The sequence below is a fragment of the Spinacia oleracea genome, chromosome 5, assembly GCF_020520425.1.
Source record: "Spinacia oleracea cultivar Varoflay chromosome 5, BTI_SOV_V1, whole genome shotgun sequence".
Classification (NCBI taxonomy): domain Eukaryota; kingdom Viridiplantae; phylum Streptophyta; class Magnoliopsida; order Caryophyllales; family Amaranthaceae; genus Spinacia; species Spinacia oleracea.
This window is the reverse complement of record NC_079491.1, coordinates 704,308-731,546: the sequence shown is the minus strand read 5'-3', so window position 1 is coordinate 731,546 and position 27,239 is coordinate 704,308. Positions and strand designations below refer to the sequence as shown.

The window sequence follows — 27,239 nt, the reverse complement described above, 5'->3', positions numbered from 1 at the left end:
TACGTATAATGTAATGTTAGGAATTAAACACAACTTAGTTAAGTCGAGAAGAATACGAAAAAGACTTGTTTAATATCTTGTTTCCTAGTTTAATTAAAATTATAATTAGGAAACTAGATATATTTTTGGTATGTAACAATCTCTAGAATTTATTTAGACTTGGGGGCAAGTATAATTCTATTAGACGTGGGTTTCTAGTTTAGCCTATAAAAGCGGGTTTAGGCCTGGAGGGAAAATACATTGGTGAGAGGAACCGTCAATTGAGGGGTTATTGAATTATTTTGCAGGAACGTAAACTTAATAATACGATAATATTTGAGGGGAGGAAATCTAATTTCCTAGGTTGTTCTCAATAGTTCGTGACACGCGTTTTGTTATAACACGTAAGTTTGTTCAAAAGGGGACTAACGGATAACAGATTCAAGGCATATTCTAACAATAACACGTTTTTCTTTGTTCCATAAATACTCTGGTAAATTGTTAGTTTATTTTATCAAGATTAAATGCCAAAGACGTACTCAATGAGATCAATAATCGTGGATTAGTTTCAACTAAGGGTAGAGTCATGAATTAAAGAGAGTATTGTAAACTAATTAAGACCAATTAGTCTAAGTACATTAGATTATTATGCAAAAGAATTTGGTTAGTGGGTATTATAGGATGGAACTCATGGAAGCAGGGAATGTGGACCACCTATAACCTGATCGATTCAACCAAGCAAACTCTTGAAAACTGAAATCTATGGAAATAGGCTAAGTAATAAAGATTCATAAATACAAGTATTTATGCTATATTGCTATGGAGTACTTCCTATGTTTTTACATGAGATTCTCCCATGCTCACATAAAGTATCTTTGTCCCACCAAAAGTAACAAGGAAATATATATCCACTCGATCTTCTCGATAAATATTTATGTAGAATAATGTATATGTAAACGCTAAATGAGTACTCTGTAAACTTAATTTTGATTGGATATTCCGAAAATTGAACTACAATGAGTGGGCCCTGGAGTGAGCATCATTCTATGGAGGAAAAAAGATTAAAGGATTAAAGAAGAAAACCCCATATGGATATGGGAAGAATATGGGAAAGAATTAATGCATTTTCATAAGATACATTGCTTTAAGAAGTAAGCTCTTATCTTGATGAATGATGAACACTCATTACACTATGTTCATCTTAAGATACATTATTAATTTAATTTAAGTTATTAGCCCTCATGATTGTCTCTCATGAACATGCATTACGAGAGACAAGGCATTAAAATGCTCGAATCCCATGGGCTAAGATAGCTAGTAGCACATGGATATACAAGACACAAGTGGTTAAATTATTCTACTCTTACACATATTTTGGGTTATCCCACCTCTTTCAAATCTATTTATTAGTCCATGTTCTTTTGAACTTTCTTTTCGGTTGTTTAGTTCAGTTAATTTCAGTAAAGATACTTATCTGCACCTTAAAAATAAGTTTTAGATTTTGATAGGTTTTGATAAGTTGCAATCAGTGCCTATCATGTCCATAAGTTTCAATATATCATGCCCGGCCTATAAGTTTACTTACTCGGATTTGATCTTTTGAAATCAAGTCCAATAAGTTATAATCAGGTTTAATCCACATCCAATAAATTTATGCATTGTGAAGAGAACATACCATAAGTTTATACTCCTACGTTCAGTTCACTTCAACCAAAACCAGTCCAAAAGAATCTCAATTCATTACATATAAATCAAATATTTCGTATAAAAACTATTTTAGGACAGATGAAGCTAAGCATGTACCAATCAAGACATAAAAAATGTTATAATAACCCATTAATTAACTCTCTACCTTGAAAAAGTAAGATAGAAGCTAGTGAGCAAGTTGATTGAACACTAAACTAGAATAATAATTTCAATATAGTAGGACTAGATTGTCTGGATATGAAGTGACCATAATCCATATGATGTATTGTCCAATAATATATATATCCATGAATCGGTCATCCAAAGTGATTAAACTACGTAGTAGTTGATTGAACACTAAACTAGAAAAGTAAGTAACTGACAACGTTACTCACCTTGGGAATTGATGGGTGATGGCCGTGATGCGAACTGATGTATGTGGATTCCTCCATAAGATCTCATGTGCCGGTTATATATGATTCTTCTAGGAAAGGTAACACTATTATTAGACTAACGCCTTACTTATGTGACATACACACCATTTCACCAATTATACACCCCGTAATCCCATGTCATATACCGAGTGAATGATAAGTTTGTGTACGATAGATCTCAGATTCGAATCCCCTGTCTCATTTGTGTTTAACGAGAAAAAGGAGATTAAATATTTAAATAGCGTAAAAGTCTAAACATTACAAGTAAATTGAACGGAAAAAACATAGGACATAAATAACATTATGGCATTACGCGCTATGGAGAACTTAAAAAAAATTAAAAAAGGTTGGCACAGAATATCCATTCTTATGTAAGTACGTCTGGAGTTAAGTATACTCTTTACGATCTTTTGTTACTTATTAGTACGACTATAAAGATCGATATAATTGTACCCGAGAATCCGTGATCACCTATGAATTTTATCTATGATCTTGTGGTGGTATTGCCGGGGGATCTCAGACAAGCACGACATAGCGAGATAGTCGGAGCTCTTAAGGAAACCAATTAAACCATTGACCAAATCTAATTAATTAAGTGAGTACTAGATCTAATTATGAACAACTAGTTGTCTAGTGGTACACTTCAAACCAGGGGATTTAATTTCAAGAAGTTATTAATTAACCGAGAAAATTAATTAATTAATTTATACTATATATTAAAAAGCGTTTGTAAGAAAGTATGCGTGACATGCATGTAGCGTTCTGTTTACGATTCTTTCACTCCATGTAATTTTCATATACATTAAAAAAATGTTAAACATGGTTTGAACCCCATCTTTGAGTTTAAATAATAAAACTTTTACCACTAGGACATAAAGTGTTTCATATTATTATTGCAAAAGAAATCTAACTAAATGTGAAGTTAATAATGTAGTAACCCGGGGTATTACCCAGGCTTAAAAACTAGTTAATTAATTAAAAAGAGTGTCTGACCAAATCAAATGTATTCCCTTTGAAAATTCAATTTAAGCCAAACTATCACTCGTATTCCCTCACCGCCCCCACCAGCTGGACCTTACCTCATTTTTTGACACTTAATTTCTCACTATATAGATATTCCCATTTTTGTAAATAACCCTTAAAATTAAGGGCAAATAAGGACATTAATTTCTTTTGTTCTCAACCCTATAAATACTTGGCCATAATCTTAGAATATAACAACAAAAAGAAAAACAAGAACATGGCAACATATACCTCCTTGTTTAGAGCTATTATTTTCTTCTTCTCTAGAATTCTTCATGAACACTTCAAAACTCCAAGGTATCTTCATAGAAAAGTCATTAATGCCCTTAATCCTACTCAACTTAAACTACAAAAATACCCTTCTTTTATTGGATCATATGAGCTATTCTCTAGTGAGGATGATGATGATAAAACATTGATCTTTAATGTGGAAGATACATTGTTGAAATCATCTTCTTTGTTCCCTTACTTCATGCTCGTGGCGTTCGAAGGTGGTAGTATTTTAAGGGCATTGTTGCTACTTATCTTGTACCCTTTAATTTGTTTGTTTAACAAAGAAATGGGGTTAAAGATAATGGTTATGGTTAGCTTCTTTGGGATTAAGAAAGATGGTTTTATTGTTGGAAGGGCAGTTTTGCCAAAGTTTTTCCTTGAAGATGTTGGGTTAGAAGGGTTTGAAGTGGTGAGAAAGTGTAAGAGGAAAATGGGTGTAAGTGAGTTGCCTCATGTGATGGTTGAAAGTTTTGTGAGAGAGTATTTAGAGGTTGACTTTGTTGTTGGAAAAGAGCTTAAGGTTTTTAATGGATATTTTATTGGTTTAATGGAAGATAATAATAATAAAATAGGTAATGATCTTAATAAGCACATGTTGGGAGAAGGTGACAAATTGGGTTGTAATAATATTTTTGGAATTAGTGGCACCAAAGCATCGTTAAGTCATCCATTTTTCTCCTTTTGCAAGGTAAGCTTTTCAACATATATGCATGTTTTTTTGTTATATTTTTGTATCATAGTTGAGTGTATAACCAGTGTTTATGCATATGATATATTGATACGTGATTAACACAAGAAACTGTGTAGATTTGGTCACGTACTCTTAGTTATCAACGTGTGAATATATACTAGTACTAATTAGTAGTAACAACGATGTATATGAACATTAAATGAATTTGACAATATTACACTCTAGTTATTATTGGCCATTATCTTAATAAATGCTCTTTGTATAATCTCGATTTTTCTCTTCCTCTTTTAAGTATCATCATTTCCAAGTGTTCCTAGTATGACATAAGGGTAAAGAAACTTTAGGATGTAAATTTTGGTATTATATAGTAATATAGTTCCTTTTTACGAATCTATGACGTAGTTGATTTTTTAATTAGCCGCCATTATTTGAACGGCATGCACGTAAATAACTGATTTTAAAATTCCATTTGTAGTGAGACTCGAAGAGCCAATTTCCCCTTCAATCTTTGTCACATGCAAAGAGACCACCTCAATGAACTACGGAGTAACCAATTATTTTAAGTAGCCGACTCAAACCGTTAAACATAGTACAAGTAGCTTAAGTTCATATAAGTTCAGTTAAGTTCAGATAAGATAAGTTCAGGAAAAATAAGTGGAAATCAGGTGAATAGAACGCAGCCTTAAACGATCCCTTTTATTAGGCTTAAATTACATTTTTATTTATTATTTTACTCGGACATATAAATTTAGATGTTTAACATTTTTCTTTCAAATGTAAATGCAGGAAATTTATCTAACAAATGAAGAAATGAAGAGCAAATGGAAATCTCTTCAAAGTGAAAACTACCCAAAACCATTGATATTCCATGATGGAAGATTAGCTCTAAGGCCAACACCAACATCCACTTTAACCCTATTTTTGTGGCTACCTTTTGGAATTTTCCTTGCTATTTTTAGAGGAGTTATTGCTTTATCCCTTCCTAAAAATATAGCAAACCCAATCCTAACTTTCACTGGCCTAAGACTCCTAACCTGTGCATCACACCCTAACCCAACAAGCCCGAACCCGAAAAGTTCTTCCGAACCCACGGGCTCGGGTCAGGGTCATGATCAGGGTCATGCATCACACCCTAACCCAACAAGCCCGAACGCGAAAAGTTCTTCCGAACCCACGGGCTTGGGCTCGGGTCCGGGTCAGCTCTATGTTTGCAACCATAAAACATTATTAGACCCACTTTACCTCTCTTATGCACTAAACAAGCCACTAACCGCGGTTACATACAGCCTAAGTAGGGTATCAGAAATCTTAGCACCAATCAAGACCGTCCGATTAACACGTGATCGTGATCAAGATGGGATCATGATGGAGAAGCTACTAAATCAAGGGGATCTAGTAGTTTGCCCTGAAGGGACTACATGTAGAGAACCATTTCTCTTAAGATTTAGCTCTTTGTTTGCTGAGATGAATGACCAAATTACCCCTGTGGCAATGGACTGCCACGTGTCCATGTTTTATGGAACTACGGCTAGTGGTCTCAAGTGTTTGGACCCTATTTTCTTTCTCATGAACCCTCGACCTAGCTACACAGTTCGATTGCTTGGGGCCGTTTCCGGGTTGTCCACGTGTCAAGATCGTAGCCAATCAGGGTTCGATGTGGCTAATCATGTGCAGAGAGAGATTGGAGAGTCTCTTAATTTTCAATGTACTAAACTTACTAGGAAAGATAAGTACATGATTTTGGCGGGAAACAACGGAGTTGTGTAATTAGCATATATGTACTCTTTCTGTCCTTAGTTGTTTACCCCATGTATCAATATACTCCCTCTTTCAATGATTGTTTAGGGACGGGTTAAAACAGTAAATGAGGCAAACAAAAAGGGACAGTGGGAGCATGTAGTAGTGTAGTATTAGTAATTGTAACTTTCAAGCTTAAGCTACAAGTTAAGTTTTTTGTTGTAGGATTATTTCGTTCAAATGAAACTTGATTTCTTATTTAAAAGAATACTAATTTCTTACTCTCCAATACATATTCTTAGTATGCCCCCCACTTATGAGTTGAGTTGAGTTTCGGTCGACTTATGAGAAATATTGGATAAGGTAAGTATAATGTAGTTGTGATAAGATGACCATTTGATGGAATATTATCTTAAAAATGCACCAAGTTAGTCATTACTCGATTGTTAACCAACGATGAGCTTTACTCGTTTTGTTGGCAAATCAATTGAATATAATAATGCAAGTATGCTTGGCTAATGTGCTTTATCATTATTAGATAAATGGCAAGACAAACAAGATTATGCAAAAAAGTATGAGACGAAGCTACCCAATTTTAAGCTCGACTTTTAGCATACTTATGCTTATCAAACATGAAAATATAATTTGTTTTGGACATGATAAACAATTTGATGTGAATGCTCTTGCAAAATGACGTAGAATTAGACAATGTGTGCCAAGTTAAGTCTCCAAGAATACACATACGACGCCAAAACACTCAACATTATACTTTTCATGGTAAACACATGCATCTTTGCAAAGTATCTTATGCACATTTGCTTCAATTTTCCTAATAAGCACATTTTCGCTAGGAAGAGCAATCAAACATTAATTAGATGTATTATTATATATAACTAGAGGCATGTATGTACATCAAATCTATAACACAGACACATGTATCATCCTGATGAGGATTGAATCGGATTTACTAAATATTACGTAGTATAGAAATATCTTCATATCTAAGTAAAGAATACTACTCCATTTGATCATCAACTTTTATTTATTAAATACCTTAATGGCTAAGCATTCCTATACTTAGCATTAACATTTTTTTTAGTTGCGTTAAAAATAAGCTACTCGTATTGGGCTTGGATTACTAGTTCTATTTATATCGGGTATGGTTGCCCAATTAAGTAATTTCGACCATTTAAAAAACTTGTTCTAATCCGCATTTCATTTTCTCTTTCTTCACCTCACCAGTTGCATTCTTTTTTCAAGGGTGTGGCGGTTTTACCTCTAACCTTTTTCATCTTTCATATTTCAAAAATACAAAATCAAGAAATCCTTCATTTTCTCTCTCTTCGATCTGCGCTTCAAGCTCATCAATGGGGGCAGCCAACAGTCGCGAAGGTTTGGAGCTCTCAGATTCCGACGATTATGACGAGCGTCAATCTGAAGGTGAAGAGGATGAAGATTACGACACCTCTGAAGAACAGCAAGATGAAGAACAACGCAGCCATGGCGGCCGTGAGACTACTCCTTCGTCGGCTTTGGACGATGTTGAATCTAGGTTGAAGGCTTTGAAGCTCAAATACTCCACTCCTGCTTCTGTTTCTGCTTCTGCTTCGCAAAAGAAAAATGCTGTTAAGCTTTACCGTCATGTGGGCGGCGGTACTACCGATTCTAAATGGAAGACTGCTGAGGGTGCGACGACGTATTGTTTTGTTAAGTCTGGCAATGGTGACGAGGATGGGGAGGGGGAAGGGGACGAGGATGGGGAGGAAGAGGAGGGGGGTAAGTTTTGGGAATTGCGGGTGGGGTCGAAAATTAGGGCTAGGGTTTCCACGGATTTGCAATTGAAGATGTTTCCGGAACAATTGCGGGTTGATTTCGTTTGGAATGGTGTGTGGGCTATGAAATTCTTTGAGAAGAACAATTATTATAATATGTTTGTGTCTGAGTTTAATGATTGTTTGTTTGAGAATGTTCATGGGGTTGAACCTACTGATCAGAACAAGCTGAAAGTGTATGGGAAGGATTTCATGGGGTGGCATAATCCTGATGCTGCTGACGATACGATGTGGGATGCGGTTGATGATGAATTGATTGGAAGCAAAACCCCTAGTTCGACTCCGTCGAGGATTAAACAGGATTTGCTTGAGGAATTCGAGGAGGTTGCGAACACAGGGATTCAGAGCTTGGCATTGGGTGCTCTTGATAATAGTTTCCTTGTTGGGAATGATGGGATTCAGGTTGTTAAGAATTTTAGGCATGGGATTCATGGGAAGGGGGTTTGTGTTAAGTTTGATAGAGGAACTGGGTCTAGAAATGTGAATTCTTCAAGTAATTCGACACCCAAGAAGGCCATTTTGATGAGGGGAGAAACCAATATGATGTTAATGAGTCCGGTGTTGGAGAACAAACCCCATGCCGGGGGGCTCCATCAGCTGGATATTGAGACTGGGAAGATCGTCACTGAATGGAAATTCGAGAAGGATGGTGCTGATATATCCATGAGGGACATTACTAATGACAACAAGGGGGCTCAGCTGGATCCATCAGGGTCTACATTCTTGGGTTTGGATGATAATAGGCTGTGTCAATGGGATATGCGTGATCGCCGGGGTATGGTGCAGGACATCGCCTCTGCAAACTCTCCTGTGTTGCACTGGAATCAGGGACATCAGTTCTCAAGGGGTACCAACTTTCAGTGCTTTGCTTCAACAGGGGATGGTTCAATTGTTGTTGGTTCGCTTGATGGGAAGATAAGACTGTATTCCAAGACCTCTATGAGACAAGCTAAGACCGCGTTCCCTGGTCTTGGTTCGTCAATTACTCATGTGGATGTTACCTATGATGGCAAATGGGTGTTGGGTACCACAGATACATATTTGATTCTCATTTGCACTTTGTTTTCTGATAAAGATGGGAGGACAAAGACGGGATTCAGTGGTCGTATGGGTAACAGAGTCTCGGCTCCTAGGCTGCTCAAGTTAACTCCTGTAGATGCTCATATGGCTGGGGCAAACAACAAATTCCATGGCGCTCAATTTTCATGGGTGAGACTGATTTATATCTCTGTTAGCTATTGCGTGCTGTTTATATGAATAGGTTGCATTGTTTGTTTGTTGCAATACACTTGTCATGCTCTTCTTCACGCTTTTTGTTTAGAGTTCAATGTTATTTTTGGATAGGAAAAGATATTTGCTGATTTATAGCTCTGTTAGCTCTTGCTTGGTGCTTATGATTAGGTTGTGTTGTTGATTTATAGCAGTATTTTCATGCTCTTCTTATGTGCATTTTGTTTAGTTTATGTCTATGTTGATGTTGCTCTCAATGAATTTGTCTATACTAAATGCTTATGCAGCCTCTGTGTGCACGAACCTTGCGAAGGGAAGGCACCGATCTAGTGCCACTTATCTCCCACCCCCCTTCTGGCTGGGGTTGTGTAGATGCATTAAAAAGGATGAATGATGCTGAAATAGGTTTCTCACCTTGTTTCCAATTTCTCTGTTAGTTTTATGATATGAATCAAACTATCTAACATTCCTAGGCTGGGGTTGAGCTGTTAAATGCACAGAAACCTTGTCCCTTGTGCTTGTCTTTGGATAGTTTGTTTGCTTGTGTTTGAAGCTTTCAAACAACGTAACCAGGTCACTTTTGACATACTGGTCCTTTTGATTTATGTTTTTTGTGACGTATGTTTACGATGAAACATGGTAAAGCCTGTTATTGTGTTGCTTAATACTCCTGCTACTAATAAATAGAAGTATCTTGTAGCGATAAATTTTAAGTCTGACTTTGACATTTCAAATTACCTCTGTCATGGGCAGTCAGTCATCTTCATAGAAACGCAAATAAGATTCCTGATGAAATTTGGCTTGTTTTCTGAGCCCCTGTCTAGTTTTCTACATGTCTTAAAAAAACATGAAGTATCTATGAACTTTGGCAAGGAGGTAGAGGGGGATGGATTAGAGCATTGACGGCATTTCTTGACCCCTACCCAAGGACATGGATTAGTTTGGAGAATGGGTTCTTATTGACCAATAGGATGGAAGAATCAAAACTCACTAGACACACCTTAAAGAATCACAAATACAAGCTGGATAAAGCGCACCCAACCAAACACACTGCCTTGACGAGTTAAACAAAGTTGGTTTTGTGCAGAGCACTTCTATGTACATGATTTGGTAGATATCTGTTAGACACACCTTTGGCTCTTGTTCTGTCAGTGAAGTTGTTTTTAAAGCATCATATTGTTACAAGTATTAAATAGATAAAAGATGTGGATATAAGGATTTATCAAGAAAACTAATATAACCAGTCTTGCTTGTTTTATTGAATTTGATGCAAATGTGAATATGTATGGGTTTTTTTGGAGTTTCAACAAGCTAGGTAATCGATGAAAGCTTATGATTGAAATTTTTTAGCTGGTCTGAGTTACTGTTTAACGATTTATTTATTTTGCTAACTACAGTAATATTCTTAGTTCAGATGTTTCCTGTCTATTAAAGGTACGGGAGTGACGTGGTCACAGAATATTGACTTGTATTTTTGTATGTCCGCAGGTCACTGAGGAAGGGAAACAAGAACGCCACATAGTCGTTACAGCTGGAAAATTCAGTGTCATTTGGAACTTTGAGCAAGTGAAGAACAGTGCACACGAATGCTACCGGAATCAACAAGGCTTGAAGAGCTGTTACTGCTATAAGATCGTACTGAAAGACGAGTCTATCGTTGACAGTCGCTTCATGCATGAGAAGTTTGCAGTTAGTGACTCTCCTGAAGCTCCTCTGGTGGTGGCAACCCCTATGAAAGTGACTTCATTCAGTATTTCGAACAAGCAATAGCATTAGCAGTATATCACTGTTATTGTCAGTGTTGGATTCCAGTTATCAGATGATTGTGAAGAGTACGCCTGCTGCATCAATTGAACCTCTTTTTATGTTTTTTTTTTGTTTCTAGTGGTTCGTTTATGTGTGTAAGTAGAGCTGCAGCACGTGTTCTCGGGTGCATTACTTAATTGTGTGCTTGAGAGGCTTCTATAGATTGTCTTGCTTTAAGTAGAAACATTTTATTTTGATTAGTGTTGATTAGGATTCCAAATGACTATAAATGCAGTATCATTTGGAAAGTTAATCCTCGGGGATTGAATGCTGTTACCCAAACTCGGGGTAAATAGTTTTTTGTACAGTTTGGTTTCATCCTCGTAGAATTACTTCTGATCATATATTGAACCGTGGTTCAGTAGATTGATAAAAGTAATGTCATAAACTGTTGAATGGAATTGAACATGCCCCTTCTTTTTTCTTCTGATGTTCTTTTGAAATTTTGCTTTTTTGCTTCCTCGTTTTTTTTAGTATGCTTTCATCTCGATCTCGTTTTGTCGAAAATTACTACATTTTATCAATCAAGGGGTAAATTTGTGTGTGTTATTTGCATGGTAAGTTTTATTTCTGCAGCAAAACAAGACAAATCTGCCCCATATTACAAAATCAGTGTATATCAGCATTCAGCAGCATCCAGAAAACTCCAAACTCATAGCTTAGGCTTCTTATTCAACTTTTTTTTATCCTTATAAAATAAACTAGACTGGTTATTTTCAAACCTCTAATTGAATTTGCTGTTTTTGACGGTTCTTTATGCAGGATAGTAAATAGAGGTTGCAAGCTAGTTGGTTGTGGTTCTGCTGTACCCAAGCTGCAGATCTCCAATGATGACCTTTCTGAAATTGTTGAAACTTCGGATGAATGGATATCTACTCGAACTGGGATTCACAATCGGCGTGTCCTTTCAGGTCAGTGTGTTGTTCTTGCATATGGAAACTTTAGAAAGGGTTGCTCTGCTCTCTTGTTGATCCCTGTACTTCAAGAACTCATAGGGACCTTCATAAGTCTGGCATATGTGGACTGTCATGACTTCTAACCTGATCTTCAGTAGGTTTTATTGACTTCTATTGTAGTTTAAAATGTTAATATGTTTTAACCTATAAATCAAACCAAATCAACTGAGAATCAGCCAACAAACGAGATTGGCTACATAGAATCATGGATTCCGGTTTACTGTCTATGATTTATTCCTTAAGTTTGTCTGCATTCCTGTGTCTTACATGGATGTCAATCTGACTTTCAGGTTTTGTTGCTCTATTACAGGTGAGGAGAGCTTGGTAGGCTTAGCTGCCGAAGCAGCAAGGAAAGCTCTTCAGATGGCCAACATTGACCCTGATGATGTTGACCTTATCTCGATGTGCTCTTCTACACCAGAGGACCTCTTTGGTAGTGCTCCTCAGGTAACCAGTTTCTTAACGTCGGCTACTCATAAATTGATTTATTATGGCTTCTTGAATTTTATTCCCCTCCCCCAGGCAGGAACTTTCTACCATATTTTCTTTTACCTCTCAAATGTAAAATGAAGTATGATAATTATCTATGTCTGTCTATGTTATGAGTTCACTTTTAATTTTCTAAGGGAACAGATTTTATGTGAACCGTATGCTTCTGTAATTTCTGGAAACAGCCTCTCTGTGAGACTTGACCTACAGACATGTGTGTGTGTGTGTGTGTGTGTCTGTGGATTGTACGAGCATACCTTTGATTAAATTAATAATGGTTATTGTCTTCAAGAGCAGATTTTCTTAGCATCGGTATCTTGAAACTTATTTCTTTGCTGGAGATTGGAGGCATTAGAAAGTTGTTTAGATATTGGAAAGTTTGGGGGATTAAGGATAGAAACAAATGTTTACTTACATTCAACTTAGATGAGATCAATCAAGTAAAATTGCACCTGATGGCTGTTGCTTGTGTAATTTTATGAGTGATTGTCAAATTCCTTCATTTCCCAACAACACATGATCTTACTACTAAGTAATCAAGAATAAAGAAAGACAAGTATCACAGGAAAACGTTTTTGAAAAGTGGAGCGTAGTGAAGGTGAATTTTAGTAATAGCCAAGTTTTGAGCTGTCTTTTCAATTTTGGAGTTTCTAATGATTTTTCATGCTTAATTAGAATTGCTTGTGTAGTTAAAATCGGCTATCTTCGGTATTAGTGATGATTTTATTTCAGTTTTTGTTCTCCAGTTTATGATGTTACATGTGATAGAAGTAGTTTTTAGCAATAAACGGAAATAAGTTAGGGATTTCAACTGATTTTCTAAAATTGTAAATTGAAATAAGGGAAGGTAAAATTGGAGAAATAAGATGCAACTGATTTTCTTGTTTGTTTTCCTGATAGTACATTTGCTTAAGGTTTCATATTAAGAAGTTCGGGATTTCTCTCTCTCTCTCTCTCTCTCTCTCTCTCTCTCTCTCTCTCTCTCTCTCTCTCTCTCTCTCTCATCCAATTTCATTTCCCGTCTCATTCACATGCTTGTAATGCTTTCTCAAGGACAGGGAAGACATTACTTGCAAAAACAATGGCAAGGCTGGTGAATGTACCCTTTGTAATTGCAGATGCATCCACATTGACTCAGGTGAGAAAGCATGTTATAAAGTGGTCAAAACGTCTTTCTTTCCAATGTTCTCCTTTTTGTCTTGTATTTTGAGGTCAATTTTGTATAGGGTTTGTTATGGAACCTAGGTGTAACTTCTAATGAAATGTCACTTGTAATTGTCCATTCGTAAATGCATCATAAGTTCATAAATTGCTATTATATTTTTTATTAATTTTCATAACTACTCGTCGGCACCTGAAGAGGTGGTATTGCGCTAGTAAGTGGTACTCCGTAATAAAAGTTGATAAGAGATAAACAAATGTAAGGTTACAGAAGTTAATGGAGAAAACCATAGTGCAAGTGGGGTCTCACACTCTCACTTTGTGGATATCTATGTGGGACCTTTCACACCAAAATACACACAAATTCATTAGCTTTCTCTCAAATCATTGTTCTACATCAAATTAGCCACTGTTTAATATTTTAGTTATGAGTTTAAATGCTGATGGATATTATGGGTCTGATGTTCTAATCTCAGGAATGTAAGTGGCCTCTTTTTATCTGCCACTTTCAGATAAATATATGAAATATAAACTTTAAAGTTTGTTGAAAGATGTTGGCTTAAATTAACTTTGTCAGGCGATGTAGCTAATTTGTTGGATAATAAGATTGAAAATATTAGTGGCTACATTGTGTGATTAAACTCTCATTCTGTAATCTGTAGGCTTACTTATGTGTAAACAATTTTTTGGTTTGCTTGACATGAAGCATATCGACTTACACTATTTTACTTATCAGATACTAAAGTAGATGTGGGCAATTGATAACCAAATTTTGGTCAAGAAATCTATCTCTAAGCTTGTATAACAATGTGTTTGTCTCGTAGAGTCATCTGTTTAGCACTATGCAGTCTTTTGACATCTTATCTTAATCGGCAGCAGCTGAGCTGTATTCAAACAAGTGTTGTAGTGACTCCAAGTCTCCAACATACTATGGTTTTGAGCGGAACTAAAAGTAAAGGAGCAAAGTCGAGTATGATATATAATTACTTCCCTTTATTATTACCATTACTGTTAAGTGTTGAATTTATGTGATAATTATGGAACTTCTCCCCTCATGGAACCCATGACTGTTTCTCCAAGTACTTCTTTGATGGAAATCTTTTTCTTATGGACCCTGCTGCTTGTAGATTTGTCCTTGGCTTTGATTGGCCGTACACTGGGTTTTCCTCACTTCATGCCTTCATCTTACTATTATACATGAACTTCTATGCCAGTTGGATTTTAAGACCACCAATCCACTGTTTTCAGGATGACTTTTTGGATTTTTAGCTATCGCGGAGTATCTGTGTTTGTATAGCCAATGTGATAAAGATCAGGGAGATCACTGTACTGAAAGGAGTTACACTTAAAAATGCGCAGTGTCAGGCATGAAGAGTAGATGAAAATCAGATTAAAGATAACAAGTTACTGTTTCAGACTAGGGTGTTGGCGAAAGATGATTGTGAGATCGTTCAACACTGAAGGGAAGGTGTCTTTGAAGTTGTTGGTTTGTTTAAAGGTAATAGTAAATATCCTTATGGTGCTTCTGTTGCAGGATAATCAACTCTTAAAACTATTTCAGGATTATAATTTTTTTCTTCTTCTATGAGACTTGAACAATAAGCGATTTGGTGATTGAGGTTCATTGGTTTGAATGACAGGTTGCTTGTCAGATCATATCATATGTTGCCTTCAAGAGGAGGAATTGGTGGTTAGGATGATAACAATCAGGGATTCTCTCTTCCTTTTTCTTGGAGCTTGAATAAGGCGAGACACTCAGCTTAGTTGTGCATGTTTATCCGGAGGAATGGATGCATCTCTTCATGGCTGCTGGTGGTGGAGGCGGGTCATTCGAGGAGAAAACTTCAGAGGGAAAACTGATGGTGAGTCTCTTTCTAGGCAGTTTTGGGTCATTTGTCTTTTTAACGCATTGCACTGAACATTGAGGGCTCCCCAGAGTCTGTGTTTGTTTTCCTGCATACATCAGTGGAAATTTATACTGAGATCTCTGCATTTTAGGTGTTATTGTGTTAAGCTGCAAGATATTTGATCTGCAACCTATGTGAACTATACATGAATTTAACCAGTTAATTTCATTCGACAGAGTAGGTTATATAACATATGATAGTCAGGTCATTAGATAGGAATTGAAGCCTCACTTGTTTGGTTGATATTGGAAAGAAAGATTAGTAAAACTAGGCTCTTGATGTACAGAAATTCATTTTCTTTGTTCGATTCTGCTGGTTTCTTTGATAACTCCTCTTTTCTTCTCTTTCATGGCAGCCACTCTGCTTCTCCTCCTCTTCTTTTCTCTGACTTACTCTTCTTCGAAATTATGGAGTTTCGTTTCTTCGATCTTCTCTCTCGTTGGTTCGAAATTGGTTATTCTCTTCTCTTCTCTTCGAAATTGGTTATTCTCTTCTCTTCGAAATTGGTTCTTCTCTTCTCTCTCATTACTCTTCTGTGATTAGCAAGGCCTTCCAACAGTACTGCTGCTAGGGTTCATGACAAGAAGGAAGAGACCTCGAACAAAGACAACTTGATGAAAATCTAAAAGTTGAGTATCTCTCTTTTATTTTCTTACTCTGGTAATTCTCAAATGTTACACACAGTAGCTAGCAGCTCTGAGTAGAACACGCCCTTTCTGAACTTGCTTGCTTTGCATCTATCTCAGACCCATCTCAGAACACCAGAAAAGAAGTTGCTTGAGTGTTTATCCACTCCAAGCTGCCAATTGGAGTAAACATGCTCTGCTGTAGCAACATTCGAAGAGGAGATGCTGGTTGGATTCAGTAGAGAATGGCAAACAGGACATTTGTGATTAGAGCTAATACCAAACCTTACCAATCCTAGAAATTAGGTCAGGATAGACTTTCCATAGTGAAAGAATACAAGTTGTTAAGAAGGGGCATATTTATCAAGTAGAGGAGTAACTTAGAAAATTTAGAATGAAATGAAAATCCTAAATAACTTGTAGAGTTAATCTTGTTTGTTCCATTGTTATGGAAAAAATCCTAAATTGATCCACCTATATTTTAGTGCCACTCAGAAAATCTTGATTCAGGTCTTGGTTGTGCTTCCCGCATACTGCAGGACAGTGTTAAAAGACTTCTGCTTCAATGCTAATACAATGCTTTGCAACTGGAAGAGTTACACCATGCCTTTTTCTACCTGGATTAAGATTTCGAAAGTGGAGTCTAGATCTAGGATTGTCTTCTTGGAATTTCAATATTGCAGTCTGGAATTTTCGGGGGATATAATTTACTAACAGAATTTAGAAGGATGTGTGATTGGCCTGGTGGCTAGACCTCTCATAGGCCCAGTGGGTGAACAGATGGTTGACATATTTCATATTTAGGTTAAACAGTTAAATGATCCATCTCCGTTGATTTTCTTTTCCTGGTTGTAATCATCACTGTAACTCCTATTACATACATAGTATAATGTTGGATACAATGTGACTTAATAGACAATAATGTTCATTTAAGACCTAGGGCGTGTTCGGCGGTAGCGTTTGAGGTAGCGGGTAGCGTTTTGACCTAGTCAAGACGCTACTTGTAAAATTTGTAAGTGTTTGGTAAAGTAGCGATTTAGGTAGCGGTTAGCGGTTGAGGTAGCGGTTGGGTAGCTTTTGTCAAACGTTAAAATTAGTAGCGTTTAAGGTAGCGGGTAGCGTTTGACAAATTTATAATAAAGTTTTAAATAATATTCTTGCTTTTATTTTTATTTTTATAATATCCACCGCTACTTTTACCGAACACTCATATTAGTTACCGCTACTTTGACAGCTAACCGCTACCCGCTACTATTCACCGCTCCTCGCTACTTTAACCGCTACCCGCTACTCAACCGCTAACCGCTACCCGCTACCGCTAATATTGCCGAACAGGGCCCTAGAGATAAGTCAGATAACAAATGTGGCTGCAACAAAGTCTAGAAACAAAAGTGGTTCTGAAAGGAAAGAATGAAGCGTGTATTACATGTTAAAATCTGGAGCTCCTAAGTATTATTATAATCTTGTTTACTTGGTATGACTGAAGTCCGAATATATTGTTGATGGATTTACAAATTGAATACATTGATATTCTAGCTTGTTAGACACGGGTAGCTATGTAATGTTCAGGATATGATTTCAGGGGATGTTGGCTGATGGACAAGCAGTGGCCGTTAAGAGGCTTTTGAATGTATCAGGACAAGGAATTCAGGAGTTTGAGAACAAGGTCTACTTAGCTGCCAAGCTTCAACAATATCTTGTATAACTTTTTGGATTCTTCTTGGAAAGAGATGAGATGTTGCTATATCTACGAGTTTGAGCGTAACAAGATCCTTGACCGGTTTCTATTTGGTTTGTTTTACCTGATTTATTACTCCATATTGTAGATATTTTCACCTACAAAGAACAAGTATGAAGGCAAGTTGCTTAAATTTTCTCTGCCTATCCGTATTTTATTGCAGATGCAAAACACGGAGCAGTGTTGAAGACTTGAAGTGGGAAACCCGTTACAAGATCACATTGGGAATTGCACGAGGTATTTTATACCTTCGTGAAAATTCATGTGGTGCAGGCCCAAGTGATGCAGACAAAGTGGTGCAAACCCATGCAACCAGCTCTTAACAATATTCATCTTCAAATCACTCGCAAATGAAACACGTACGGATGATGATGGTGATTGTTATAACAATATTGAATTGAGTTCTTTTCGAGGTGACTATGACAATTGCTAACATTGTCCTTTTTATTAAATTAGAGTTAGCCTACTCTTTGCTGTTGCACATGTGTATAACCATATTATTTCTTGTCTGCAATAGTTACTTCATTTTGACTTTGTTGTGATGTTTCTTACTTCTGTTGAAGCATTTACACGGAATTTCCTTTCTAATTTTCAATATTATAGTTCATTTAATTTACAATACAGCCAAACATGGGTAGATTCAATTAGACCAGACTAGACCTAACCTGAAGTTGCTGCAAATGACTCAATCACCTAAAGATGACCCATATTAAAGAGTGACCTGACCAAACAACCTCTTTGCCTCCTCTAGAGTCTAGATATAGGATCTTCCTTGAGAAATCTTTCTTGGCTGATATGTTTGATCCTTTTTGTTTGTTTATTGCTTATTTTAGGGTTTTAAGTCGATTTTGAATCACCAATCTCTTGATTTTTATTCAATTCAGAATTTGGAATAGGAATTATGAATTTTAGCTGTTTTTATCTTCAGTTCCAGACTCAGAAGTTATATTCTTGTTGACTAACATAGGAAATAATGTCTGTCAATATTCATATTCTTGATGCTTTTTTTTTTTCCTCAACTGGTGTTGTTGATTAAACAGGTCTTTTTCATGCATTTGAGAAGGATCACAAGATGGACCCAACATCAAGCGGATGAGGTGTTTATAAGTTCAAGACGTATCTATTGCATAGCTAGACTTGGAAAGGTGGGTTCCTCTCCTTTCTTGTTCTCTATCTGACCAATTCATTGTTTTTTTATATCATGAGCCTGTGTTCGGCATTTGATGAAAAGCATCGCCATAATATTTGGTTTGACAGTTCATGTTACTTTCATGTCATTTTAATGGGAATGAAGAAATTTGAGTCCATAGTATTCTCTCGTGTAGATCTTACCTCATGCAGACATCTATTCATGTCAAATAAAGATTCTAACGGGTAAATCTTACGTCAGCTGACGTGGGAGCAGACGTGGGAGCAGACGTTGGAGCATCAAATTCCAGTCAACCGAGTCTGAAGCAGACACCTGAAGGTCGCGGCAGACTGCTTATAATGTTGGGTTTGCTTATGGAAGTTCACTCAGAGCTGACGGCAGACTAGCCGAAGCCAACACATGCCCTCATGATTCCTACTACTCTAGAACTAAAATGGCAGGATTGGTGTTGTAATTGCTGAGAGAGCTGAAGTATTTGCAGTCATATTCCTACTACTCTAGAACTAAAAAGGCAGATTCAAATTACTCTTATTATTAAGCATTTTGATGCATGTTTGATCCAGTTCTCTGCAACAAGTGCTGAAACCTGAATACGCAAACATTTGGTAATAATGCGTAGACTAGAATCTTATGTAAATGTAGTGACGAGTAATGTATAAGTTGCTTTTTAAAGCAACACGAAAATTCACAATCCTTTATGTTTTTAGCAAAGATTTTTAGCATCTTCCCGAGACTTTAGTTTAAATTGTCATGTACAATTGTTCTTATTACTACATTTTTCATCCATTACATATTTACATACATATTCGTTGGAACAAATTGATATTTATATGGGTGGTCGATTACTCAGAATGTTTAGAACGTCAGACATTATATTCCTTCTAATGCAAGAACAATTTTTGACTTGTAAATCATTTAATATATATTAAAAGGGTGTAGTTGTAGCTGATTAACTACATGATGATTTGGCCTATTTGTATGTAGGAGCGTCTGAAGATGGACGTGGGCCGGGTTGGCCCGAAGCCCGATCCGACGCGAAAAAAGCCCGGCCTGATACGAGCACGAAGTCGTGGGTCGGGCCTAAGCCTTAATTTGTTGGAAAAAGCATGACAAGGCACGCACGACTCCCACTCGACCCTATACGACAAAGCACGCTAAATTTAGTAAAAATTAGCCTTAGGCACGACGGCCTGGCACGAAAGCCCATGGGTTTGGGCCGGACTTGAGCCATATTTTAAACTTTTTGGCCGGCCGGACACGAAACAACGTGGGTCTTGTGTAGGCCGGCCTGGTTAGGCCCTTGCACGTGGGCTCGAAGCCCGACCCGGCCTGGCCCACAACCATCTTTAGGAGCATCAATTTCCCGTACTTATGGTGGCGACTTTGGACAGTTAAATTCAGAAAGATTCATGAGGATGTAGAGTTGTTGCCAACTACATGCTGATTTTAGAAGCATCTTTAGGCTCTGGTAACCAAGCCGAAAAATTAGAATCAATAACTACAAGAGGAAGAGATTTCGTATTTACAATATGTATGTACTTGCTATAAAGCTTAAGTTGGAATCAATAATTACACGCCGACTTTACAAAACCAGATTGATATGAATGATGGTTTAATATTGACTATACGTATTCATTTTTTTTAAAGTTGTTAGCACCGATCTTTTACGCAAACCTATGTACATAATAGATTTTTTATATCTTGGTGGTCCATGCGATATAGAGCTAGAGGCCGAGCCAACGACTAGTAATATAAAAAACGGTAGGGCTCGTTCGGTATCATTGTAGTTTCTAGTTTTTGGATTTTTTTAGTTTTAAAAGTCATATGAATCATGAACTAAAATTAGTCATACTTATAGTAATCACGTTGATTTAAAAAACTGACAACAAAAAACTGAAAATTATTTTTTGTAATTTTAGGGCTCGTCCGGTATCGGTTTTTGTTTCCAGTTTTTTGTTTTTTACAAAACTAAAAACCAAAATATGAAAACCACAAAAAGTAGTTTCCAGTTTTTTTTTTTTTGTCAGTTTTCAAAATTAACATGATTACTATAGGTATGACTATTTTTTAGTTGATAATTCAATCTAAATCATGACTTATAAAGCCAAAAAACCAAAAACTGGAAACTGAGAATGATACCGAACGGGCCCTTATATTTTGATTTTTAGTTTTGCAAAAAACAAAAAACTGAAAACAAAAAATGATACCGAACATGCCTTGATTTTTGCAAAAATAACCAAGGTGAACCGAACCAAGCGATACCATATGAAGTTGAACCCATATATATATCGACGGCAGCGGGTAATCAGGTTTTCCTTCTCTTCCCCCTCTCTCTCTCCTAGGGTTTCCCCTCCCATAACAAGCTCCCTCCCGCAATATCAAAAATTTGGGAGGTTTTCGGATCCGAAAATCTGGGCCAATTGTCAGTGAAATTAGGGTTTACCAATTGAAGTAATTTTCATGGGGACAGAGAGAAAGAGGAAGGTGAGCTTGTTTGACGTAGTAGACGACAGCGCAGTCAAGCTACTCAAATCCAACGGCGGTGGTATTCCGATGATGATGAACAACGGAATTGCTAATATCAATCGCTGGAATGGACGGGCATATTCTCAGCGATATTTTGATATTTTGGAGAAGCGGAGGTCTCTTCCTGTTTGGCAGCAGAAGGAGGAGTTCTTGAAGGTTCTTCATACTAGCCAGACCATCGTCTTGGTCGGTGAAACTGGTAGTGGTAAAACTACCCAGGTTAGTTGTCGCCCCTTTTTTCTCAATTTATTTTACTTTTCTTTTAGTTATTTATGGTTGCTGAAATTTGGCCTATTTCGTAAACCCTAGAGAGTTTAATTTTTGCTTTGTTCTATAATTGATAGAAATTTCAAATTGACATGTGATAGTATCGGAAAGGGGTGTGGGGTTATGGAAAATGGATTTTGAGGTTGGAGGAATTTCATTGCTGGCTATCACAGCTTATTGTATAAATTTTTTGTCTTGATTTGGTACTCGGGTGTAATAATTTTAGCAATCGTAGCTGGAGGGTTCAGTTTGCTTTGATTTAATGTTGCTTGCTTAAATGGTAAACTACCAATATACTATGCTGTAGATGCTGGTAATGTAAGAATCTATTAGGTATTTGGTTCAATCTGTGAATTTTCTTACCTGTTTAACTGTTTTGCCTTTAAGTTTCTCTGTTTCAGCTTTTTAGTTTCAATACCTGATTGTTTATTTGAAAGGTGGAATTTTTTTGTCATTCCATCCATCTGTGGGAGGTTAATTTGCACCCCCCCCCCGGACATACAACAATGTTAAATTAGTAACGTGACAAATAAATCCAGACAAAATGGTTTCAGTTCCAATTGTTTCTGAATTCTGGCTGATATAAAACAATGTTATAATTTCAACAACACAACTCAGTTTTTGACCATTTGTTAGTTAGAACTTATAAGCAAGCTGGTGTAATCAATCAGGATTTGACTCTTTCAGTAGAGCAGATTAACTATTGGCAAATAAATGAAGATTAGCAGTTTATGTAGATTAGCAAAACCAGTAAAAGATTAATTTCCGACTGAGTTGATTGGGTTGGACTCGAAATTGGCAACTTCAAGTACTTCCTTGTTTGAAATACTTGTGAAGTATAATTTAAACTTGTAACGTGACAAATAAAACTGGACGAAAAGGCAGTTATTTTGAAAGTAACAACGCATCATTGTTTCAATTCCAATTGTTTCAGGCTGATAACAAGCAATTTAGAGTTATTAGCAAGTCTGAGTTGTGGGGGGCACATCCCCATATTTACAGGATGTGATTATGTGAAGATGGGCAATTTGAGTGATCCAATTCTTTTCGTTACAGACTTTGTTTTGCAATTGGTTGTTAAGTGTTACGAGTAGTTGTCACCTAGTTGTATCTGTGCTCTCCTTTTTAATAAGGAAAGAAAACTCAAGTAATGTTTACACAAGAAACACTAACCTAAATCATCCCACAGGATACTCCTGAGAAAACCTAAATAAAGAAAAGAGAGTACATTGAAACTCTAGTTCTAATATACGCCTTTTCCCAGGCCCAACCAAAATTCCCACATATGCTCCTTATATTGGATATATGGACCTATTCGCATTATATTTATAAAGATGTTCGAGAAATTTAGATATTTGGGCATTTAGTTGTTTATTTGCCAAAGAAAAAACCCTACTTTTGAGCAAATAAAAGAGAGATGTATATTGGCAAATTAGTATAGGTTTGTTAACATTGTGGAGATAATAATGTTATAATGCGGCTCTTATTTGGAAAATTAAAAATCGGAGAAATTGAATGTGAAACTTCTGTGCATCAGTCTGCTAGTGGCCATTTATTGGGTTCTCCAGTTCAGGCTGTTGTGCTTTTGCCTGCATGCTTGCTCTAGGTGCGGTTGTCTAGGATGTTGTTTGTAAAGGGTGTATTTTTATCATCGTTTTTATTTTTCACAAAAGTTGTATAGAAAATGTTGACATGTTTCTTTTAATTGGGCATTAGACATCATAGTTTTTCTGACTTGCTGTGTATGTCATTTTCAGATTCCTCAATTTGTCTTGGAAGCTGTGGAATTGGAGTCGCCTGATAAACGGAAGAAGATGATGGTTGCCTGTACCCAGCCACGTAGGGTGGCGGCAATGTCTGTCTCACGTAGAGTTGCAGAGGAAATGGATGTAACTCTGGGAGAAGAAGTTGGTTACAGCATTCGTTTTGAGGACTGTAGTAATTCTAGAACGGTTTTGAAGTATGTTTGTCCTCTTATAATATATATTTTGTGCCTTCACTGAAAGAATGATGACGTTGTTCATGCGGGTTCTAAGTTCCGTGTGTTCTGTATTGCAGGTATCTAACAGATGGTATGCTGTTGAGAGAAGCAATGACAGATCCGCTCCTGGAGAGGTATAAAGTTATAATTCTTGATGAGGCTCACGAAAGAACATTGGCAACAGATGTGCTATTTGGGCTTTTGAAAGAAGTGTTGAGAAACAGACCAGACTTGAAGTTGGTTGTTATGAGTGCTACTCTAGAGGCTGAGAAATTTCAGGATTACTTTAATGGCGCACCTCTTATGAAAGTTCCTGGAAGGCTGCATCCTGTTGAAATTTTCTACACCCAAGATCCTGAAAGAGACTACCTTGAAGCAGCTATCCGAACTGTTGTACAAATACACTTGTGCGAACCCCCTGGTGATATACTTGTTTTCCTCACAGGAGAGGAGGAGATTGAAGATGCCTGCCGTAAAATTAATAAAGAAGTGGGAAATCTAGGTGACCAAGTTGGCCCTGTGAAAGTTGTTCCGTTGTATTCTACTCTTCCTCCTGCTATGCAGCAGAAAATATTTGAATCTGCTCCACCTCCATCAAAAGAGGGGGGTCCTCTTGGGAGGAAAATTGTGGTGTCTACTAACATTGCTGAAACATCTTTGACCATTGATGGTATAGTTTATGTGATTGATCCGGGATTTGCTAAACAGAAAGTCTATAATCCTCGAGTACGTGTCGAATCATTGTTGGTTTCTCCTATTTCAAAGGCAAGCGCACACCAGAGGGCTGGTCGTGCTGGAAGAACACAGCCTGGTAAATGCTTTAGGTTATACACAGAGAAGAGTTTCAATAATGATCTTCAGCCACAGACTTATCCAGAAATACTGCGGTCAAATCTGGCAAATACTGTACTCACGCTGAAGAAACTGGGTATTGATGATCTGGTACATTTCGACTTTATGGACCCACCAGCTCCAGAGACTCTGATGCGAGCATTAGAGGTTCTGAACTATCTTGGTGCTTTGGACGATGAGGGTAATTTGACAAGGCTTGGAGAGATTATGAGTGAATTTCCACTGGATCCTCAGATGGGAAAGATGCTTGTTGTGAGTTCCGAGTTCAACTGTTCAAATGAAATCCTTTCAATATCAGCAATGCTTTCAGGTAAACTTTCTCTCACATTTACTTGCACATTTTGTCTAGTTTGTAGAGTCTCATGTCATTTCAAAAACTCGTATCAGGCTAGCTGTGTGGGGCAAGAATTGTCCCTGACAGCTTGCTTGTATTTTTTTCAACTCTATACAAGCATAGGTTGTCAATGCATGTATGGAGTATGGTTTTGTGCATGTGCATGTCCATGTCCATGAGTCTGAATAGGTCCCCCCATCAGCAACTATCTAGTCTGGGTTCCATGCCCCTGGTTGGCATGCACCATAGATTTTCTAAGTGCTGATGCATATAGATCCATTTCTCAGTATTTTCTCATCAAGCAAATGGTCTGGTCTCGCCTCTATGCATCTGCTGACCTCCGTGGACCTCGTCTGTGATAACAATTACTTTATCTAGTACCCAATTGCTTTGTGAGGCCTAGGGAGGCCCAGAAAGCTGCAGATGAAGCAAAAGCTAGGTTTGGACACATCGATGGAGATCACCTGACGCTGCTGAACGTTTATCATGCCTACAAGCAGAATCGTGAGTCCTATTTCCCCATACATTCCTCCTTTTATCTAAATTTTTTCGTGGGGATGCTCCTTCTTAACTTTTTTTTTCCTGCATATATAACAGAAGAGGACCCGAACTGGTGTTACGAGAATTTTATCAATCAAAGGACGCTGAAAGCTGCAGATAATGTGAGGCAGCAACTTGTGCGCATTATGGCAAGGTTCAACCTTAAGCTATGCAGCACTGATTTCAACAGCAGGGATTACTATATCAACATACGGAAGGCGATGCTGGCAGGATATTTCATGCAAGTGGCACATCTGGAAAAGACAGGACACTATTTGACAGTGAAAGATAACCAAGTGAGTTACACTTGTACATTTTTTTTTGTTTTTGTTAGGCACCCGAGTCTGATCCTTTCCATATCATCATGCCTAACTAGCAAAATATACAATCCTGAAATTTCTATGCATATGACATTTATGTTCCCCAATTTTTCTCTGCCTATTGCATTTATGTTCCTCAATATACCATCCTGAAATTTCTATGCCTATGACAAATATACAATCCTGAAATTTCCTGCCTATATCATCCTGCCTATGACATTTATGTTCCCCAATTTTTCATCCACGAAATTTCTGAACTGTTTACCCAAGGAATTTCTCATGTTGAGCTTCCAACCGTTCATTCAATAAATGGACATTTGGATCCCTTCCCAGTTGTTCCCACCCAGAAGAATAGGATGATATAGAAAATCATGTCCAATAGTTCATATTTCATGATTTAGACACTGATATGGCTGGTGCTGTTACTACTTTTTAACTAATATAATGTGTTATGCTGTCTTCCGCAGGTGGTTCACTTGCATCCTTCAAATTGCCTGGATCATAAACCAGAGTGGGTTATATACAACGAATACGTGTTGACTAGTCGGAATTTCATCCGTACCGTGACTGATGTTCGTGGAGAATGGTTAGATACTCCTCCCTGTGAAACAACACCTTGATTATCTATATAAATTATCTGTGTACTGTGTCAATAACTCTATTCTGTGTATTTTTAATGTTTTTCTGAACAGGCTTGTTGATATTGCAAATCACTACTACGACCTTGATAATTTCCCGAATTGTGAAGCAAAGCGGGTTCTAGAGAAGCTCTACAAGAACCGTGATAAGGATAGGGAAGAAAGTAAGAACAGGAAGTAGGACACAGTGTTGTTAGTTTTACCTCATTAGCCTTTCTTGTACTACTGCTGGGAGGATATTGAGGAGCTTTGAAAATGCAAGCTTTACTATTTCATAATTTCATGGTGGTGGGATTTGTGACAACTCTTGAACGCTGCAGAAAATATCATATGTTCAGTTCTCCAATTTCATTTAGTAAACTAGTAGTGTTTGGCTTGTGTAATACAGTTACAGTTGCTTTTTTTTTTTTGGCGAGTGACTTTATAAATTGATACTTTTTCTGTCATCATCTTTCTATTGTTTTTAATACCATTTTTTATTCATAAAATTATTTGTTGTCGTTGCATCTCTTGAACTTACAGTGGATGCAGGGGCCTTTCTCAAGATCAGATACGAAAGAAAAATCGACGAGCCATTGAAGATATTTTTGACAAAATGATGATTGCTGCAACTAAAGTCGAACGCTTCATCAAATGGTCTCACCCTCCAATGGAGTGGTATGCCTTAAATGTAGATGGAGCAGCTAAGGGTTCGGGGGCGGCAGGTGGTGGAGCTATAATTCGAGATCATGATGGCCAATTTATCTCAGCTCTATCGGCCAACTTTGGACATTGTTCTTCCTTTGAAGCTGAGGTTTCAGCTTTAGTTGAAGGTTTAAAGCTAGCAAAAGAGTTGTATATTGAGAAACTTGAGTTACAAATGGACAATCAGGCTTGTGTTGAGATTCTAAGAAGCCAAAAATGGGGTCGAAGTGAGTACTCAGATATGTTTGAACACATTATGAAGTTGATCGACAGTCCTAATTGGACGGTGAAGATTAAACATGTTTATCGTGAAGGTAATAGAGTGGCTGACTGGCTAGCAAATCAAGGCGTAGCCCAACACATTCGCCTAGAAATCTTT

At 37.2% G+C, this 27,239-nt stretch overlaps 4 protein-coding genes and 1 long non-coding RNA gene across 17 annotated transcripts; all 5 read left to right on the top strand.

Moving 5' to 3' along the window:
* Positions 1 to 3,334: 3,334 nt before the first annotated feature.
* On the top strand, positions 3,335 to 6,082 carry LOC110775740 (probable glycerol-3-phosphate acyltransferase 3). Its single transcript, XM_021980346.2, has 2 exons — positions 3,335 to 4,083; positions 4,873 to 6,082. The coding sequence occupies exons 1-2, from the start codon at positions 3,340 to 3,342 to the stop codon at positions 5,851 to 5,853; spliced, it is 1,725 nt and encodes a 574-aa protein (XP_021836038.1). The 5' UTR covers positions 3,335 to 3,339; the 3' UTR covers positions 5,854 to 6,082.
* Positions 6,083 to 7,005: 923 nt separating this feature from the next.
* LOC130459071 (protein CYPRO4) lies at positions 7,006 to 11,121 on the top strand. Its single transcript, XM_021981155.2, has 2 exons — positions 7,006 to 8,864; positions 10,374 to 11,121. Exons 1-2 carry the CDS (start codon positions 7,191 to 7,193, stop codon positions 10,653 to 10,655), a joined length of 1,956 nt encoding a protein of 651 aa, XP_021836847.2. The 5' UTR covers positions 7,006 to 7,190; the 3' UTR covers positions 10,656 to 11,121.
* LOC130461040 (beta-ketoacyl-[acyl-carrier-protein] synthase III, chloroplastic-like) lies at positions 10,578 to 14,791 on the top strand. Of its 4 annotated transcripts, none has more exons than XM_056828925.1 (5): positions 10,578 to 10,717; positions 11,459 to 11,602; positions 11,958 to 12,094; positions 13,195 to 13,274; positions 14,546 to 14,791. In XM_056828925.1, exons 1-4 carry the CDS (start codon positions 10,705 to 10,707, stop codon positions 13,231 to 13,233), a joined length of 333 nt encoding a protein of 110 aa, XP_056684903.1. In that variant the 5' UTR covers positions 10,578 to 10,704; the 3' UTR covers positions 13,234 to 13,274; positions 14,546 to 14,791. The 4 variants fall into 4 exon arrangements, with proteins under 4 accessions (XP_056684903.1, XP_056684902.1, XP_056684904.1 ...); XM_056828924.1 differs by having other exon boundaries at positions 13,190 to 13,274; XM_056828926.1 differs by having other exon boundaries at positions 14,657 to 14,682.
* Positions 14,792 to 14,937: 146 nt separating this feature from the next.
* LOC110776570 (uncharacterized) lies at positions 14,938 to 19,521 on the top strand. 9 transcript variants are annotated; one of them, XR_008921332.1, is made up of 6 exons: positions 14,938 to 15,159; positions 15,560 to 15,657; positions 15,752 to 17,621; positions 17,732 to 17,981; positions 18,609 to 18,713; positions 18,959 to 19,521. It is a non-coding gene; the product is annotated as an uncharacterized lncRNA (long non-coding RNA). The 9 variants fall into 9 exon arrangements; XR_008921331.1 differs by having other exon boundaries at positions 15,748 to 17,621; XR_008921334.1 differs by having other exon boundaries at positions 15,560 to 17,304; positions 17,413 to 17,621.
* A 1,506-nt stretch (positions 19,522 to 21,027) lies between these two features.
* On the top strand, positions 21,028 to 26,622 carry LOC110776548 (probable pre-mRNA-splicing factor ATP-dependent RNA helicase DEAH2). Of its 2 annotated transcripts, XM_021981117.2 has the most exons (7): positions 21,030 to 21,463; positions 23,269 to 23,471; positions 23,570 to 24,654; positions 25,057 to 25,182; positions 25,276 to 25,514; positions 26,006 to 26,124; positions 26,231 to 26,622. In XM_021981117.2, the coding sequence occupies exons 1-7, from the start codon at positions 21,179 to 21,181 to the stop codon at positions 26,355 to 26,357; spliced, it is 2,184 nt and encodes a 727-aa protein (XP_021836809.1). In that variant the 5' UTR covers positions 21,030 to 21,178; the 3' UTR covers positions 26,358 to 26,622. The 2 variants fall into 2 exon arrangements, with proteins under 2 accessions (XP_021836815.1, XP_021836809.1); XM_021981123.2 differs by lacking the exons at positions 25,276 to 25,514; positions 26,006 to 26,124; positions 26,231 to 26,622 and having other exon boundaries at positions 21,028 to 21,463; positions 24,966 to 25,156.
* The last annotated feature ends 617 nt before the right edge of the window (positions 26,623 to 27,239 follow it).

Coding starts and splice junctions, on each gene's coding strand:
- LOC110775740 (XM_021980346.2), top strand. CDS start 3,340: ATGGCAACATATACCTCCTTGTTTAGAGCTATTATTTTCTTCTTCTCT. Junction 4,084..4,872: donor CATTTTTCTCCTTTTGCAAG/GTAAGCTTTTCA, acceptor ATGTAAATGCAG/GAAATTTATCTAACAAATGA.
- LOC130459071 (XM_021981155.2), top strand. CDS start 7,191: ATGGGGGCAGCCAACAGTCGCGAAGGTTTGGAGCTCTCAGATTCCGAC. Junction 8,865..10,373: donor ATGGCGCTCAATTTTCATGG/GTGAGACTGATT, acceptor GTATGTCCGCAG/GTCACTGAGGAAGGGAAACA.
- LOC130461040 (XM_056828924.1), top strand. Junction 11,603..11,957: donor CAATCGGCGTGTCCTTTCAG/GTCAGTGTGTTG, acceptor GCTCTATTACAG/GTGAGGAGAGCTTGGTAGGC. Junction 12,095..13,189: donor TCTTTGGTAGTGCTCCTCAG/GTAACCAGTTTC, acceptor TGCTTTCTCAAG/GACAGGGAAGACATTACTTG.
- LOC110776548 (XM_021981117.2), top strand. CDS start 21,179: ATGGGGACAGAGAGAAAGAGGAAGGTGAGCTTGTTTGACGTAGTAGAC. Junction 25,183..25,275: donor TCATGCCTACAAGCAGAATC/GTGAGTCCTATT, acceptor CATATATAACAG/AAGAGGACCCGAACTGGTGT. Junction 26,125..26,230: donor ACTGATGTTCGTGGAGAATG/GTTAGATACTCC, acceptor TTTTCTGAACAG/GCTTGTTGATATTGCAAATC.